Below are 16,095 nucleotides of genomic sequence, written 5' to 3' on the forward strand. Positions count from 1 at the left end.
TTATTATTGTTATTATTATTATTTTTTTTTGTTTAATGAAGGCTGTTATATTAGCAGCCCTTACTTATCTAAATTACATTAGCAGTAACTCATTTCATTTACTAATATATGTTCCCTGTAAACTTCTACCCAATCCTGAACTGAGCTTACATCAGCCAACCTCACTAAATGGCAGCAATTAACTTCATATACAAAGAAGCTGAAAACCACAAGCTATAAGCTCTCAGGCCCAACGGTCATCCATCTGGCAGACCTGCGGCTTTAAGTCCACTCCAAGTGGACACCCTGCAAAGAAAGAAAAAGAAGATACAAGATTTGTAGAAGACAAAATCATTTTTTCAATTTTTTTTAATTAAACTTTTTTTCCATTTTTAAAATTTTATATTCAGTCAATTGATTCATGAATTGTCTCCAACTTTACGTAAGTGTGCAAAATATCAGATTGATTGGAGAGGTAGAAGTGTGTTAAATATTGATTATAAGATTTGTAGCAGACAGAAAGACAAACAAACAAGAAGTGAAGTTGAAGAGAAGTGTTGTAAAAATTGACCTAAAGCGTTAACTGTGTAACCGTACATTTCAGGACGAACTAATGGTGGCCCAGTGGTTAAAGTTCAGAGTACTAGAATTGGAGCAGATAGGCGCAGGTTCGATCCCAGCTCTGTGCGCCAGTTTCTGGTCAGAATCGGCGAGGAGGCCGGGCGGTTAAGCAAAGCAGAATTGTAACAGTGAGTTGCGAGTTCGAGACCGCAAATTGCTGTGAGTGTTCTGCGATGTTAAGAATTGGCGACAGGCCTACGGCCAACTAAACGCTGAAACCGCTATTTTAATGCAAGTATTGTGTCAATGGTCTCCATCGAAAGGGAAAATTAGAGTATATTAGCAAAGTTTGAATCATATTTCTGTGTAATTACTGAAGTTAGGTCTGATTACACTATCTATAAGGTGTTAACTAAATTTTACGCTTTTCTGTCCGACTGGTGTGGCAGTGCCGCGTTATATGCTGCAATCAATAATTTTTTCATTCTATCAGAAGACTCTCGTGAAGTCTGGTACAACAGAACTTTGAGGATAAATTTCATTTTGAGGGAAATATGAATACATGGTTTCTTCACATTCCTCTACGGCTTCTTTAGTTAATTAAGTGAAGAAGCAGTCATCATGATCAATTGGGAAAATTCGACGTTTGACGGAATGGTAATTTGAAGGTAAAATTGCGCGACAATCCAAGTTGCCTTCACTTTATGTTAACTTTGTCACCGTTGAAGTCATTACCTCACTGGTACCTGTTCGAGCCGACGTCAATAAACGTCGTCAATAAGGTATAAGCCGATGTTTGCGGCGGGTCTCCACAGCTACAAAAATGGTAGAACAAAAAACCTAAGAGTTGCGGTAGAAACCAACAGCCAGCATGAGATAAATACTACCAATAAATTGCACGTTGATCTATACAATCAATATTCATTATCAGGCATGATATGCCTTCAATGGAATTTAAAAAGTTTACCTACTCTAAATGTTTTGACGCAATACTGCACATGGAACTGCTTTCCTCAACTGCGGACCAGAAGTGACCCGTTGAAGAACGGTTTAGAAGGAACACCTGATAATGATAGCCTGATAGGCTGATAAATATATAATTTTTATCTTTCTTACATTTGAAGACGCATAATAAATCGCTTTTTGATCTCTCAGCAATTACTTAATTGTCTTCAAACATGGCCACTCCAACACGTGTTGCGCCTCCTCCGCCTCCCATTAGAAAGGGTAAGTGAACAGTCTAATATTTTGAGTTTTACATTATATATATATATATAGGTTAGGTAAAAAATGATAATATAAATGTTAAATTTTAATAACTGCACTCAGAGAAAGTAAAATTTAAAAAATTTATTGTTACCACAATCTTGGGGCTCAGAATTAACATATTTTTAATAAATTAGGAATCTTATGGCTCTGGCTCAATTGTCTACTGTGCAGACCCACTGTGCAGAGAGTGGATGAATATTGCAAGATCTTTGGCGACGCTTCAGTAGCCAAATTTTCGCCTTCAGAAGATCTTGCCGACATATTTAGATTGAAATTCTTGCATTTAATATATTTCTCAGTCTTCGGCCAACTATTTAGAAAAAAAGTAAGGTTTCCGGTGCGTTGGATGGAATACGATGCAGCGAAGCTCTGTCTCTTATACACATCTAGATGTGTATAAGAGACAGGTGTTTTGGCATTAGTTCGACACTCAAATGTATGACGTCACCATTTCAACCATCAACGAATGCATGGAACTAAAACAAAGCTTAATATAAAGGAAAAACTAAAGAGGTGACGGAATTACCTACTATGACGGCATATACCGCGTTTACCCTATTATCCTCAGTTTGTTATTTTTGGAGCCACAATTTTATAAAGTTTACAGATGTTCAAAGAATTCATGCTTGAGTCTATTTTCTTGAGCCATAAATATTTTTTCTGAGCCATGAAAAGACATTTTAGAGCTGCAATCACACCTGCCATGTCAAGCGCACAATAATTTTTTTTTATCTCACTGCCAAATCTCAAAATTTACTGTATAAATAAATGTAACAAATTTTTTTGTCTTATTAAAGCATATAGAACTTGTAATCATTATTTTTATTGGTATAGATAGAAATAATTAGAAATATTGCCTAGAAATTATTGGTTCTTTTTTTGGTATGATTAAGGCTTTAAGCTACACATACATTTCTGATCTGTTAGCCTACCATTAACATGCACTATTCACTTGTACTGCATAAGTAACCTTAGTTTACATGCAAGTATTAGATATCTGGCTTAGTGCTACATAACAATGAATGTAATTGATTATAATAATTCTACATGAATATCATGGCTTTTGGGTGGCTTGTGATTGAATGTTTGGCACTTTTGGAAAAAATAGAATAAGATTGTCATCCTATATAATATACATCGAAACCTTAAACTAATTTTTTTTTTTTTCAGGACAAGTGGTGGCTTTGGAAGCAATTCGGAGCTATAAAGCAAAGCAAGTAAGTTATTTCATCATTATGTATGAGCAATATATACACATTTGTTAGCTACCCTTGTAGGTGCTGAACATCCTTGACTTGGGTGGTTTTTGTTGAGTTGTAATCATCACAGGATCTATTTACAATTTTACATTTTACTTATATTTCATGCTCTGAAAGTTCATTAAAAATAATATGTTGACAGTGGATTTCTGCCTTTACAAATTAACTTAATTCATCTGATCACATTTTACTTAACATGTATATGTATATATTTTTTGAACATTTGGTCAATTATATAAATGTTTTGAGGCTTGTCATCCAAAATATTGCTGCTTATTTCAATATTTTAATTTCTGTTAGGCAGTGATTTTTAATATTGTAATGAAAAATATTTCATTTTAGTGTAATTTCAATGCAGGCTTCAGAGCTGAGTATCGAGGAAGGTGATCTGCTCTTCATTCTGGACCAAAGCAATTCTGACTGGTGGAAGGCCAGGCTTGATGACAAGGAAGGACTGGTTCCAAGCCGATATTGTGAGTGCTAGTATAAACTTATCAATGAGTGATCATTCAGCCCAGATTCAGGTCATGTTATCCTAATCTTTTGTCTAGTTGCAACAGATTTTAACATTTTATCTTCACTTTTCTGTATTTCAAGTTCGAATATAATGTACTGTTTTCGGATATCTCTCCATTTTGAGAATTGAAATGTACTAGTTTATTTGAATTGTTGATTTTGTTTGGATTGATTCTGTAATTTAAATCGTCTCGTGCTTCTCTTTATAGATGCTTGTTCCATTCTGATTGTAATGTAATAATTGTGCTGCTTTACTTTATGATATAATGATCAAATTAACACTTTTTGAATCGTAAAAAGTTCAAATGAACATTCAGTATCTCAGACAAGTTGCCGTGTCCCCATCATTGATGGGGCAAGACGTGGTAACGTGTCGCTTGTACGAGAGTGCCTCGACGCTGGCGTCAGCACCAACGCTCTTGACAAGAGCGGCAGCAGCGCCCTGCATGCTGCTGCTCAAGGGGGTCATCTTGACTGCCTCATGCTCATTCTCAAGTCACCAGGAGTGGAAATAAACTTACAGGTACTTTGGTGTTACTTCATTGTGCTGTTTTGACAAAATGATTGCTATATGTGGGTTGGAATGAACTTGATGTTTTGTGCCAATAAAGGGCCTCAAATGCAGTGTTTTGTTTCAGAATAAACTTGGAGACACGCCTCTGCACTGTGCTGTCAGTAAAGGACATGATGATGTAGTTCAAGCATTGCTTCAGGCTGGAGCTGACGCATCAATAGTAAACAGGTAAGTAATCAAGTTGAATTGAATTCTATGTCCAGGTGCCAAGTGCAAACAGTCTTTAAGAAAATAGTATTGTTTTTAATTTCATATGAATTTCAGCAAAATATGTAAAATTTTATAAATTTTTGTTGCCGTAACCCATTGTTCTGTTATAAGTTCATTATTTCAATGATTGTTATGGTATTATTAGCATAAATTCGAATGATTGGTCAACATTGATGTTAGGTGATTTGTAATGATCTTTCGTGCCGAGGTTAAATAATGATCTCGAGTTGACACAATTATTTTAATATTAATGAAAAGTGAACATTTAAATTAAGAACATTGAACAAAGTTAACGTGAACGTATGGGCATCGTTATAGGGTACAGAACTCTCTTCTTTCATAAGCTAAGGCACAGCACAGTAGATGTTCCTCACAACACAGTACCAGACTATAGTAGCACAACACTGAATCTTCTTGTGGTCTTCTATCCGGGTTGACTTCTCCCTATATGAACAAAATCAAATATACAATTAGTCGGATAATTCCCTACTAGATATCTCACATAGTATCGACACACCAAATAATTACAATATTGAAAAATATCGACAGTTACACATACTACCTCTGCAGTTGTCTGAATTCACAAACTAGTCCTTGCTTTGGTCCCACAACAAGTCTGCTCTGAATTCTTACACTGCTACGGGATCGTCAACGCCTTAACTTATTCTACGTCCAACACATTACTTACTATTGTTCTTATTCTTATTTATTATTATGTTTCCCACAGTACACCTGGATATTCAGCTAAGATCCCTACATGCTTCAATAAATTTTGCCCACGCATACATTAATCATGGCTAGTGATACTCGTACTATGTAAAGATTTGGTCAGTCAGGAGACAAAGGTTTATCTAGCACGTCTTCCCTGAGCAGCGAGGGCCGCGGTGCCCGTGACCTCGCTAGACGGTCGTCGGTGCTAGGGCTGCTGGACGAGGCTCACTTACGGCAGCTGGGCGCGTCGGAGCGCCCCAGCAGCTACCAGCATCACGAGTACGGCGACAACGAAGACTCAGACTGACACTACAGCCTGCATGTCACGACAGCCTCTGATGCCGTTAATAGCGCCAATTATATAGTCACATGCCTTTATTACCTATATTAATATGCCAACATGTCACGACAGCCCATGATGCCGTTAATAGCGCCAATTATATAGTCACATGCCTTTATTACCTATATTAATATGCCAATTTATATAGTCACATTTATCACCTGCTAAAAGTTGAGTGCATGCGTCAAGTAATATGTTTACGCATGCCAAAGTGTGCAATGATTTTTGCAACTTTCATAAAGTCAAGAATTGTATCACATGAATAGCTTTTTATATTGTTCATTTGTTAGCTGGACTAAGGTTCATGTGCCACTTACAGCCAGCAAGAATGACGTTGTCGACTAGCCAGCATCCATGTTAGTGAGTTACATGGCGGGAACGCGTCCAACTTTGAATTACTGTTTCTAAAATCCAGTGTGAAGCAGACATCTTTAAAATGAAAATAATCTATTTTTGGTACTTAACATAGTAGGCATAGTATTTATTCGTAGCAAATATTCAACTTTTTTCGTGATGTTGTGATCAAATTATTTAACTTTTCACCATATATTTAGTTTTTAGTGTCTTAATTGATTATATTAGTATTTATGAGGTGCTTGAGATAGTGCTGCGCTTGATACTATTTATGCATTCCTTTAGACACTAAGTTTATGAATGTGCAGTTTGATCGCTGTTATTACGAATTATCGCATTCGGTGGAAATATTTTGCTTTAATTTCTCTTGTCTTGTCATGTTTGCAATTATAATCCATAGATCAAAACGTTCATTCTTTTTCATAATTCTTAAAGTCAAATATCTCGAGGCCACAAATTTCCAAGCAAGTGCCTTACGAAGCAATTCTCGACCGTGCTTCTTGGTTCCAGAGTTTTATTTCAGATCCACGTTCTGATGTTGGGTAGCCACTGTATCTTTAGTGTTTATAGTTTGATGATTACTTCCAATGCGGGAAATTTCTTAATTTCTGAGGACGTGAATTACACTTTCATCGCTCGACGCACCTGCTGTCCTAATTCGAGCGACTGACCTCACTGCTCCTCTCTCAAAAAATTGATCGTATGAAATATATTTCAACGATTACCGAAAACTGCTTCATCTAAAGTCGTTCCTGATTTATATTCGGTGTATTTGCAGTTATTGTTCAGTTTTTATTAACTTTCATACAAGCCAATGCTGAATCAAAATGTCGACAACGTCAGCTCTGTCATCGAAACAGTAGCTGTAGGGTTTATGACATTTAGGTTGATTTCATTACAGCTCTCTTTTAATATTGACCAAAGAAGTCGCTAAGAAAGCTAACGTAAATGATCTTTGTGTACGTTCCATCAATTTAAAAGTTGAAGTGCTAGCAAAATCGTTCAAAATCCATGCTAAGAACTTAGTTTTATGTTGTCAAAATGTAGCTCATCTTTGTGCGAAGCCGCAACTCTTACATGGAGGCGAGTTTGCATGCAATTTATGACGCTCTCTATTTACAGCGGCAAGTTATCACTCGGCCCAGATATGCTGGGACCAACTGCTCATCAGCGTAGTGCTCACTGCCTAGGGGTACGCACACAGCGAAAGCAGGTTGCCAGCTTGCTGGTTACCTGCTGAGGCTGGCTCCTGAAACCATAGAATAAAGAAGCCTATTCGTACAGGTTTTCACTGTGAACACTTACATTATTATCCTATGTTCATTCTTGTGGCAGGTTGCCCGCGCGGGCAAACCTGCTTTCACTGTGCGTACCCTAGCGCCATATTAACTCTATAGGAATCAGTAACTTTCTCTCTTGACCAAGATTTTTGTCTTCCAAGACAGTTCGTTATTTGCTTTCTCGCTTCGCTTTTATACTTGTATTTCATATTAGGCCCAATGGTCTCCCTTGTCTAAGTTGTATTTTTCGCAAGTAGAAGTAAAATTAGATAGAAGTGCCATAAAATTGTTAAACACTTTTTTATCAAATAAATTTTAAAAACTTATTCATGTCGGAATTTCCCTGAAAATAAAATGGGTGTAATTATGTAATTAAGATGCTCAGAGTTGCATTATTCTTGATTATCTGTGGTATTCCAGTCATAATAATATAACAGCGGTTTCAGCGTTTATTAGGCCGTAGGCCTGTCGCCGATTCTCAACATCGCAGAACATTCACAGCTTGTTGCGGTCTCGAACTCACAACTCACTGCTACAATTCTGCTGTGCTTAACCGCCCGGCCTCCTTGCCGATTCTGACCAGAAACTGGCGCACAGAGCTGGGATCGAACCCTCGCCTCTCTGCGCCAATCTTGGTACTCTGAACTTTAACCACTGGGCCACCCTGCCCTGTCATAGCTTAACACTTCCAACGAAAATCTGTAGACGTTATACATTATAAAGACACATTGAAAATTTTAATTTGGGTATATTTTTTGGCACAAAGCTTTTACTAAAAATTTTTAAAGTTTGTGCGAATTATTCTCACTGGTAAGTCGAGCAAAATAATCGTAGGTCGAGCAGTAGACTTCTTAATGTTTGATTATCTGCTGATATTTCAGTCGTAGCTTATAATGTAAGCCAAAATCTTGCTCGTAGGCTCTAACTTTCAATTAAAACAACAAAGAAATTGAAAATTTTAATACAGGTATGTTTTTATGCTCTAAATGTCTAGTAAAAACTTGTCAAAGTTTGTACGAAATAATCTTACTGTTAGGCAAAAGTTCATCGCAAAAGGTATATAATGAAAGTGGCAGAGTTTCTTCATGAACTTCAGTTACACTAAAACTTACGATAAGAAATAAAAAAGCTGCCGAATTACATCACAATCACTGGGCACGGCAATTGAACGAGTCACGATTGATGTAGCAGTGCACGATGAGTAGTCACTCTAATTACAAGAAATAGAAGTAATTTAGAGGTGAAATTCTAACTAGCAAACTTACATTTTCCCGCGTTGTTCAAGATAAAACTTTGCTATAATTACAATCCTGCATAAAATGTTATTCAACTGGCATAGCTGCGACAGCAGAAAACAAAGCACATGACTTAACACAGCTTAATAATAAAATGCGTTCAGTAATTGATAAGACTTAATTTAAATGCAAGGTTTAACCCACCTTGCAACGAACAGACATTACATCCCACACATTTTTCTGGAGCAATAAAAGTGCTGCGTCCACAGAGGAATTTTTCGCATTAGACCTAATTTTTTCGAGGAAAAACATATTCGCGGAAACTGTCAATAATTATTATGGTTTAAAAACATAATAAATAAAAGGGCTGTCGCTAACAAAAATTACACCTGGATATTCTGTAGGTGAAAAACAGAGAAAAGAAATTCGCTAATGCTATCGGCTGAGCAATGGACGCTTAATGCGTGGCAAGAAACAACGGCGAAAACGCAATTTTTTTGAACGTCATCTCGATGAACCGAGCGGCGGACATTAGCGAATGTAAATGGCAAAATTAAACTACCTGTCAATAGCTAAAATACCTTCATCACTAACTGCAATATACACAAGCAGACTAAGATACAAATAGGAGCAAATGACGGTTAAAGCAATTGATCGTTCTTCACAAAAAAAGGCAGCGGGACGGCTTAATAAATTAGTTAATGAGTATAGTCGCCCGCCCTCGGCCGTGGCACATCTAATCTAACATGGCGGGCTTCCTGCTGATGTCGAGGAATGTCTAAACGATTGTTATGAGTCGTATTCCACGCGCAATCTTAATGTAGATTCATCAAACCATTCAAGGCAATGAACTTTTGTTTTTGATTGATTTGAATTTTCTAATTAGGGTTTTTTTGAATTTTGACTTATCCCATTTTTCCTCGTTTCACGCCAAAAATTTCGGACAACGAACTATATTCGTTGGGAAACTCAAGAATTAAAACCACTAAGAATATACATGTTACGAGTCATACATCCATCCGTTCTTGTATTAAGGCATGCGAAGGAAATCGACTCTACATCCATTAAAATTTATCATATAACTATAAATGATAACTGACTTAACAATCTGGGTTCCACCTGGCATATGAATACAATAGAATATAATTGTAATCTAACCCTTCCGTTCAAGAGAAACTCAAATAAAATTCAAATATCATCACACTGAGCAGAGGAATTTTAGGTGTCGGTGACTGAAGAGTTACAAAGCACTACGAGGTTGGGCTAGACTTGAGCTCGATCTTAGGAGGGGGTGACTGAAGAGTTACAAGACACTACGAAGGAGGGCTAGACTTGAGCTCGGTCTTAGGAGGATCTTTCATGAAGTCGTCGAGGGCGCGCTGACAGCCTGACTTGTAAAACAGAAATTTTTGTCCTTCGTGGGTTAAAATTCTGGGAAAAGAGAAAAAATATTGGATGAGTAGACGAAATAAAAAATTTCAGGAAGATGTAACGGAATTTTTTAAATTCTTTATAAAAAATTTCGCATGGAGCAGAACACAAAATCGATAATGAAACAGAAAAATGCATTCGACTGAATACTGACCATAAATCATATTTTGATTAAACATACGAGTACAAAGTCATTATATATCTTACTGCTGATGTTATCAGTTTTAACAGCAGCCTAATGGCCATTTATTATAACTTTTTGATCAAGGAATCTGAAAAAAATTTAAACTGTTCGCCACTATGGAATTGGAAACCTTACCTGCTGTGCTCTCTCCGTCGCTACACAATTGATTCTTTAAAGAGACAAAGCGATCAAGCATAATGTCAGGTAACGAACAAAGTAATCAAGCATAATGTCAAGTAACGATCAAAGTAATCTAGCATAATGTCAGGTAACGAACAAAGTAATCAAGCTTAATATTAAGTAACGAGCAAAAAATGAGCCGTTTCTTCAAAAGCAATGGACTCTGAGCGTCCAGGAAAGCAATCCTCTATTTATACAGAAATTTTCGGTCGTCTTGGGGTAATTTGAGTCATCAAACAACAGTTAAAGTTTATGTCGATATGTCATATTTTCCTCGTTATCTATATTTCACTAAAATACATGAAAAATCAATTGTACATCGAAATAAATTTATTCCACACGATTGTTCCAAGTATCGAAATTTGAATGCTATGGCTAAAGTAAGAAATTTTAAACTCAAAGCCGAAATATCTGTCCATGTTACATTCCAAAGCATCACTCAAATACCATCTGCAAGAGAACATGAATATGGCAATCGTGATGCTGTTGTAGCACAAACTTATATCCTGTACAAGAACAAGAAAACTTAATCAGAATACGTCTTAAAATCTATTTACAAAAGATTAAATAGTTGAATCCATGAGGAACCCACTATTTATCAATTACAGCCTAATGCAAGGTGCATGTTAGCCATAATATTATTAGTGCCTAAAAATCATGCACGAAACCATAGAATAAAGAGTAGCATAAAGGGAAAGCAATATTTGAAGGAACTTTGTTTTCCAATGTTATTGAAGTTAATATTATTATCACTTTCCTTATTGAAGGAAAGCAATGAAAACAACCGCATACAGACCAACCTCGAGATCCACGCTCGTCTTTTATAAGTTTTTCTTGGTAGGACGCGCGGTCCGACCAGAAAACTTGTCCATAGACTCGTCTGTGCCAGTGGCTCGGTACAGCAATTCTTGTGCCTTATGCGGCAGAATGCTGGTGAAGTAAGGGTTAGTGAAGACCAGAAGAACCTCAGAGTACACCATTTGTAATTAGTATTAGATGGCATAATTTGCTCGTTTTTAAACATGCTTGAAAATAAAGGTTGTTTTATTCGAAACGTAAAATTACTTGCACAAAAAAGTCTTTTGATGTGCCAACGTCAGCGGGAGAGATTTTCGACTCCATGGAAATTAAAATCAATGAGTTATCAGGTCATTAATCGCACGTGTATAAACATTTGAAAGTAGAACACAATTCAGTTTCTAGTTTTGATATAAAAGAACTTACAAGCTCATTAGCCATCTGACAACTATATATATAAGGGAATAAGAAGTGAAATTGTACAGATCGAGATATTTCCATTAAATATCATGGGTATACGCTGTCTTATTCGGTCCATTGTTTTTGGGGTTAAGGGGGATTGCAGAAGACAAAAAATACGAAACAGTTTATTTCCCTGCAATTGTCAAAAGAAAAGCGTATCATAGAACATCATTAGACAATACCGTTAGAGATAAAATAAGAGATACCTTTTGCACCATTAAAGTAAAGTACTCAATCAACCATCGGAGTACTCAATCAATACACCGCAGATTCCCCATTAAATAGTTACCTTGTACCTGCATTGTCGGTACGCGTCAGATGATCAGGTGACACAATAAAACAGGTGACAGCATTTCATGCAATACACCAATTATATCAAAACCATTTTAATATTATAATAAAAATAATAATAATAATAATAATAATAATAATAATAGTAATAATAATAATAATAATAGCGGTTTCAGCGTTATTAGGCCGTAGGCCTGTCGCCGATTCTTAACATTGCAGAACATTCACAGCATGTTGCGGTCTCGTACTCGCAACTCACTGCTACAATTCTGCTGTGCTTAACCGCCCGGCCTCCTTGCCGATTCTGACCAGAAACTGGCGCACAGAGCTGGGATCGAACCCGCGCAAATTAGTTGCAACGCAATTTTTTTAGTTTATTGTCGTGGCCCCTGGTGTTGGTTCTTATTTCAAATTCTGGTATTCCTTCTGGAACCTTGTATAAACCATGAGTATACTTGTATACTTCAATGAGGTCCCCACAAGCCTTCTGGGACCTTGTATAAACCATGAGTATACTTGTATACTTCAATGAGGTCCCCACGCAGACGTCGATAACTGAGGCTTGAAAGCTACATTATCTTTAATCTTTCTTCAAATGGCTCGCCTTTCAAGCCTGGAATTATCCTTGTTGCACGTCCTTGATCAATCTCTGCTAAACTTTTTTCCTTTTCAAATCTCGGCGACCACACAACGTTTCCAAACTCTAGGTTCGGGCGCACGAATGCAACACACAACAGCTTCATCGCTTCTGCACCTATAGGAACTCGTAGGAGCGTCTGATCAGTCCAAGAAGTTTATTGGATTTATTATTTTGCGTTTCAATATGCCTAGAAAATTTCAGTGCCTGTCGACCTAAATTCCCAAATCTTTTTTCGCGCAAGACTTCTTAATCATTACTCTCTAGTTGCAACCATTTCTTAACATGCTGTAAGCTTATACTGTTCATTGTCACACTAAATTGTCAGCATTATAACGCAGCTGCCACGTATCAGCCTAACTAAACTATCAAGATCATCTTGCAATTTCACTTAATTTGACGCATTTGTAGCTGTATTATAAATTTTTGGCATACATGGAGCATTTTTGGCATACATCGGCATACATGGAGCACACGCTTGACGCTACTTCCGGCAGATCGTTCATAAAAGCAAGGAACATAACAGGCCCAAGAACGCTTCCTTGTTGCACGCCACTGCGCAATGTTGTCCAGTCTGAAACGGATCCGTTGATACTGACACGTTGTCGTCTGCCTACTAGAACATCTGTTATCCATTGTGTACATTTCCTCTAAACCCAAAGACTTCACTTTACGCAACAGTCGCTCATGCGGAACACTGTCAAATGCTTTGGCAAAATCGAGGTACAATGCATCCACTGGCTCCCTTTCGTCCAGCAGGCGAGTCCAATCGTTCAACGTAGACAAGAGGTTAGTGCATGGTGCAGGATCTACCGGCAATAAAGCCATGTTGACAGCCTGATAGGAGATAGTTAACAGACAAGTGATCGATAATCCAATCCCTCACAATGAATCTGTTGTGAGTGATACCATTACCTTACAAACAACACTTGTCAGACTGACAGGGCTATAGTTTCCGGGGCTACTTTCATCACCTTTTTTGAACAATGATGTCACTTGAGCTTTTTTCCAATCTGTCGGCAAAGTTCCTTCGTTCAAAGTTTTTTGGAAGAATGCCGTCAAAGGGCAGGCCGGCTAGGACGAATGCTAACTTTCCGAGTAATTTGGGGTGGAAGCCGTCAGGTCCACATGACATGTTGAGATTTAGAGCGACCAGGCACTTCAGAACCTTTTCTTAGTGTATTTCAAAAAATGTTAATTTTGAGCCTACTAGTCGCTCCTCAATAGCTGGAATACTGAGCAAGTCCTCGTCTGTGAATACGCTACTAAGTTACTGTTTAAGAACGTTAGCTTTACCCTCATCAGAGGATATTTTTCGTTGGTCTACTTTTAAATCAGAAATACCGTCTTTTGTCTTCCTCTTCGAACTAGCGTACAAAAAAAAAGGATTTCGGGTTCTTTTTTTAATTTTTTGCATTATTTTTTTCAAAGTTTTTCACTGCGTTGCGACAGATTTGTTTAGCTTGATTTCGAGCTCCTGCATACAGGTTATAATCAGTTCGTAAATAACGCTGGTAGGCTTGTAGTAATGAAGCCTTACCTTAGCGGGTAATGAAGCTTATGTGCTTCGGAACTCACAATATCTGGCGAAAAAATTCAACTTGATTTAGAAGGCAAAGTTTGGGCATCGCTGTTGCCCAATATCGTCAACAGCGGCTTGATGAGGTGCCTTTGTCCGACAGCCGCGGACATTTCAATCGTTCTGCCATGAAGAAACATTTCGATGTTAAATATTTGTTGAAACGAAGAATAGTTCCCTTTGCTAAAATTGTTGAAAAATTAAAAAATAATTTCTTTTTAATATTTAAAATAATATGCGTTTAAAAATTTCTTTTCAAAGACAACACTTCCAAAGAATCCAGTGCCTCCGATGTTACACATCTACAATAAATTTCGAATTTTATTTTCAAATATTAAAAACAATTTTTAAATTTTTTAATTAAGAAAAAAATTTAAATTTTCAAAATTATTTATTCTGTCAATTGATTAATGTATTGTCTCTGACTTTACGCAAGTGTGCAAAATTTCAGATCGATTGGACAGGTAGAAGTGTGAAATATCGATCATAAGATTTGTGGCAGATAAAATTATTTTTCCAATTTTTTTAATATTAATTTCTTTTATTTTACAAAATTATCTATTTTGTCAATTTTTTCATGCATTGTCTCCAACTTTACACATGTGTGCAAAATTTCTGATCGATTGAAGAGGTAGACGTGTGTTAAATATCGATTGTAAGATTTGTTGCAAACAAACAAGAAGTGAAGTTGAAGAGAAGTGTTGTAATAATATGCGTTTAAATATTACTTTTTTAAGGCAACACTTCTAAAGAATACAGTGTCTCCGATGTTACACATCTACAATGAATTTCTAATTTTATTTCCATCCATTAAAAAAATTAATTTTCAAATATTTTTTAATATATGAAAATGATTAAAATTTTCAAAATTTTTTATTGTGTCAATGGATTCATGCATTGTCTCCGACTTTACGCAAGTGTGCAAAATTTCAGATCGATCGGACAAGTAGAAGTGTGTTGAATATCGATACAAGATTTGTAGAAGACAAAATTATTTTTTCAGTTTTTTTAATTAAACTCTTTTTTTTATTTTTAAATTTTATATTCAATCAATTGATTCAGTAATTGTCTCCAACTTTACGTAAGTGTGCAAAATATCAGATCTGTCTCTTATACACATCTAGATGTGTATAAGAGACAGGAGCTGGGATCGAACCCGCGCCTCTCTGCGCCAATCCTGGTACTCTGAACTGTAACCACTGGGCCACCCTATCATTGATACTCTACAGGAACATGCATTACTGGCTTACACTGTTCACAACTCCAGCCACGACAGAAGTGAGCAACTTTAGACGAAACCAAACATTTCACTTAATGTGGACGCTGCAAGGAGTCTTAACGTAGATTCAATATAGAAAATTTACTTTACACGAGAAGAATAAACTACAATAATAACTGTGTGCATTGGAAGACAAAGGCAAGAAGGTAGTACAGAATACATGCATGAGGTGCAAGTGAATTGAAAAAACTTAATGATTCAGTTGAATGAATTATTACAAAGGAATGTCACATGACAAGTACAGAAGATGCCTAAATTTCAGAATACCGTAGGATATGTCGCTGCGGGATGCATAGCTTAAGAGGTCGCTAGGACACCTCGCACCATCACAGTCCGGAGTATCACAGGAAGTATAATGTAATCACAGTTATTTAAGAGCGCTTTCTGTCTCATTCCTTCTACATGACTGCGATTATGAAGCGCAGGAGTAACGATGCGAGAAAATGTGTCAGGCTATTTATGAAACGCTAAAAAAGGCCTCTACTTTTGGGAAATTTCGGATTTGAAACGTGTACTATGGTCAACAAGACACTGAATAACAGAAGTTAGAAGAACCGCATTGATAGAACAATTCTGTGCTGGCTACACGAATAAGCAGACGAACTGGAACAAGAAGCTCACTTTATTGTCGGGGGACGAGGAAGCTGCTATGAATGGGAGGGTAGGAAGGGAAGGCTTAACCAGACTTGGTGAGCTTAGCATTGGGTCTGTCCTTACGACCAACGAACGCGTCCAGGGACTCGCTCACGCCCATCACGCGACACATCAAGAAGCGCTGAGCCTCCCCGGCCAGCACGCTGCATGCGCGGCACAGCAAACGTCAATTGCAGTGAACAATATACTTCAAATATTAAGAAATCTGGGGTGTCAGANAGAGAATTTGGGGTGTCAGTGAATCTGGGGTGTAAGAGAATCTGGGGTGTAAGAGAATCTGGGATGTAAGAGAATCTGGGGTGTCAGAGAATC

General features: G+C 37.2%; 1 protein-coding gene and 1 long non-coding RNA gene across 2 annotated transcripts; one reads left to right on the plus strand and one right to left on the minus strand.

The window, feature by feature from the left end:
• Positions 1-1,729: 1,729 nt before the first annotated feature.
• Positions 1,730-5,961, plus strand: LOC108681320 (osteoclast-stimulating factor 1; the record flags this gene model as incomplete). The annotated part of the gene is given in 6 exon segments (XM_018170340.2): positions 1,730-1,767; positions 2,980-3,026; positions 3,427-3,541; positions 3,902-4,107; positions 4,223-4,326; positions 5,242-5,961. Coding segments are annotated over 6 exon segments (655 nt in total), but the record flags the coding sequence as incomplete, so codon positions are not given.
• A 2,037-nt stretch (positions 5,962-7,998) lies between these two features.
• LOC108681321 lies at positions 7,999-15,924 on the minus strand. Its single transcript, XR_007157225.1, has 3 exons — positions 15,751-15,924; positions 10,884-11,013; positions 7,999-9,719 (listed from the first exon to the last, which is right to left on the minus strand). It is a non-coding gene; the product is annotated as an uncharacterized LOC108681321 (long non-coding RNA).
• Positions 15,925-16,095: the final 171 nt, after the last annotated feature.

This window comes from Hyalella azteca, unplaced genomic scaffold (genome assembly GCF_000764305.2).
Source record: "Hyalella azteca isolate HAZT.00-mixed unplaced genomic scaffold, Hazt_2.0.2 contig16642, whole genome shotgun sequence".
In the NCBI taxonomy this organism is placed as follows: Eukaryota; Metazoa; Arthropoda; class Malacostraca; order Amphipoda; family Hyalellidae; genus Hyalella; species Hyalella azteca.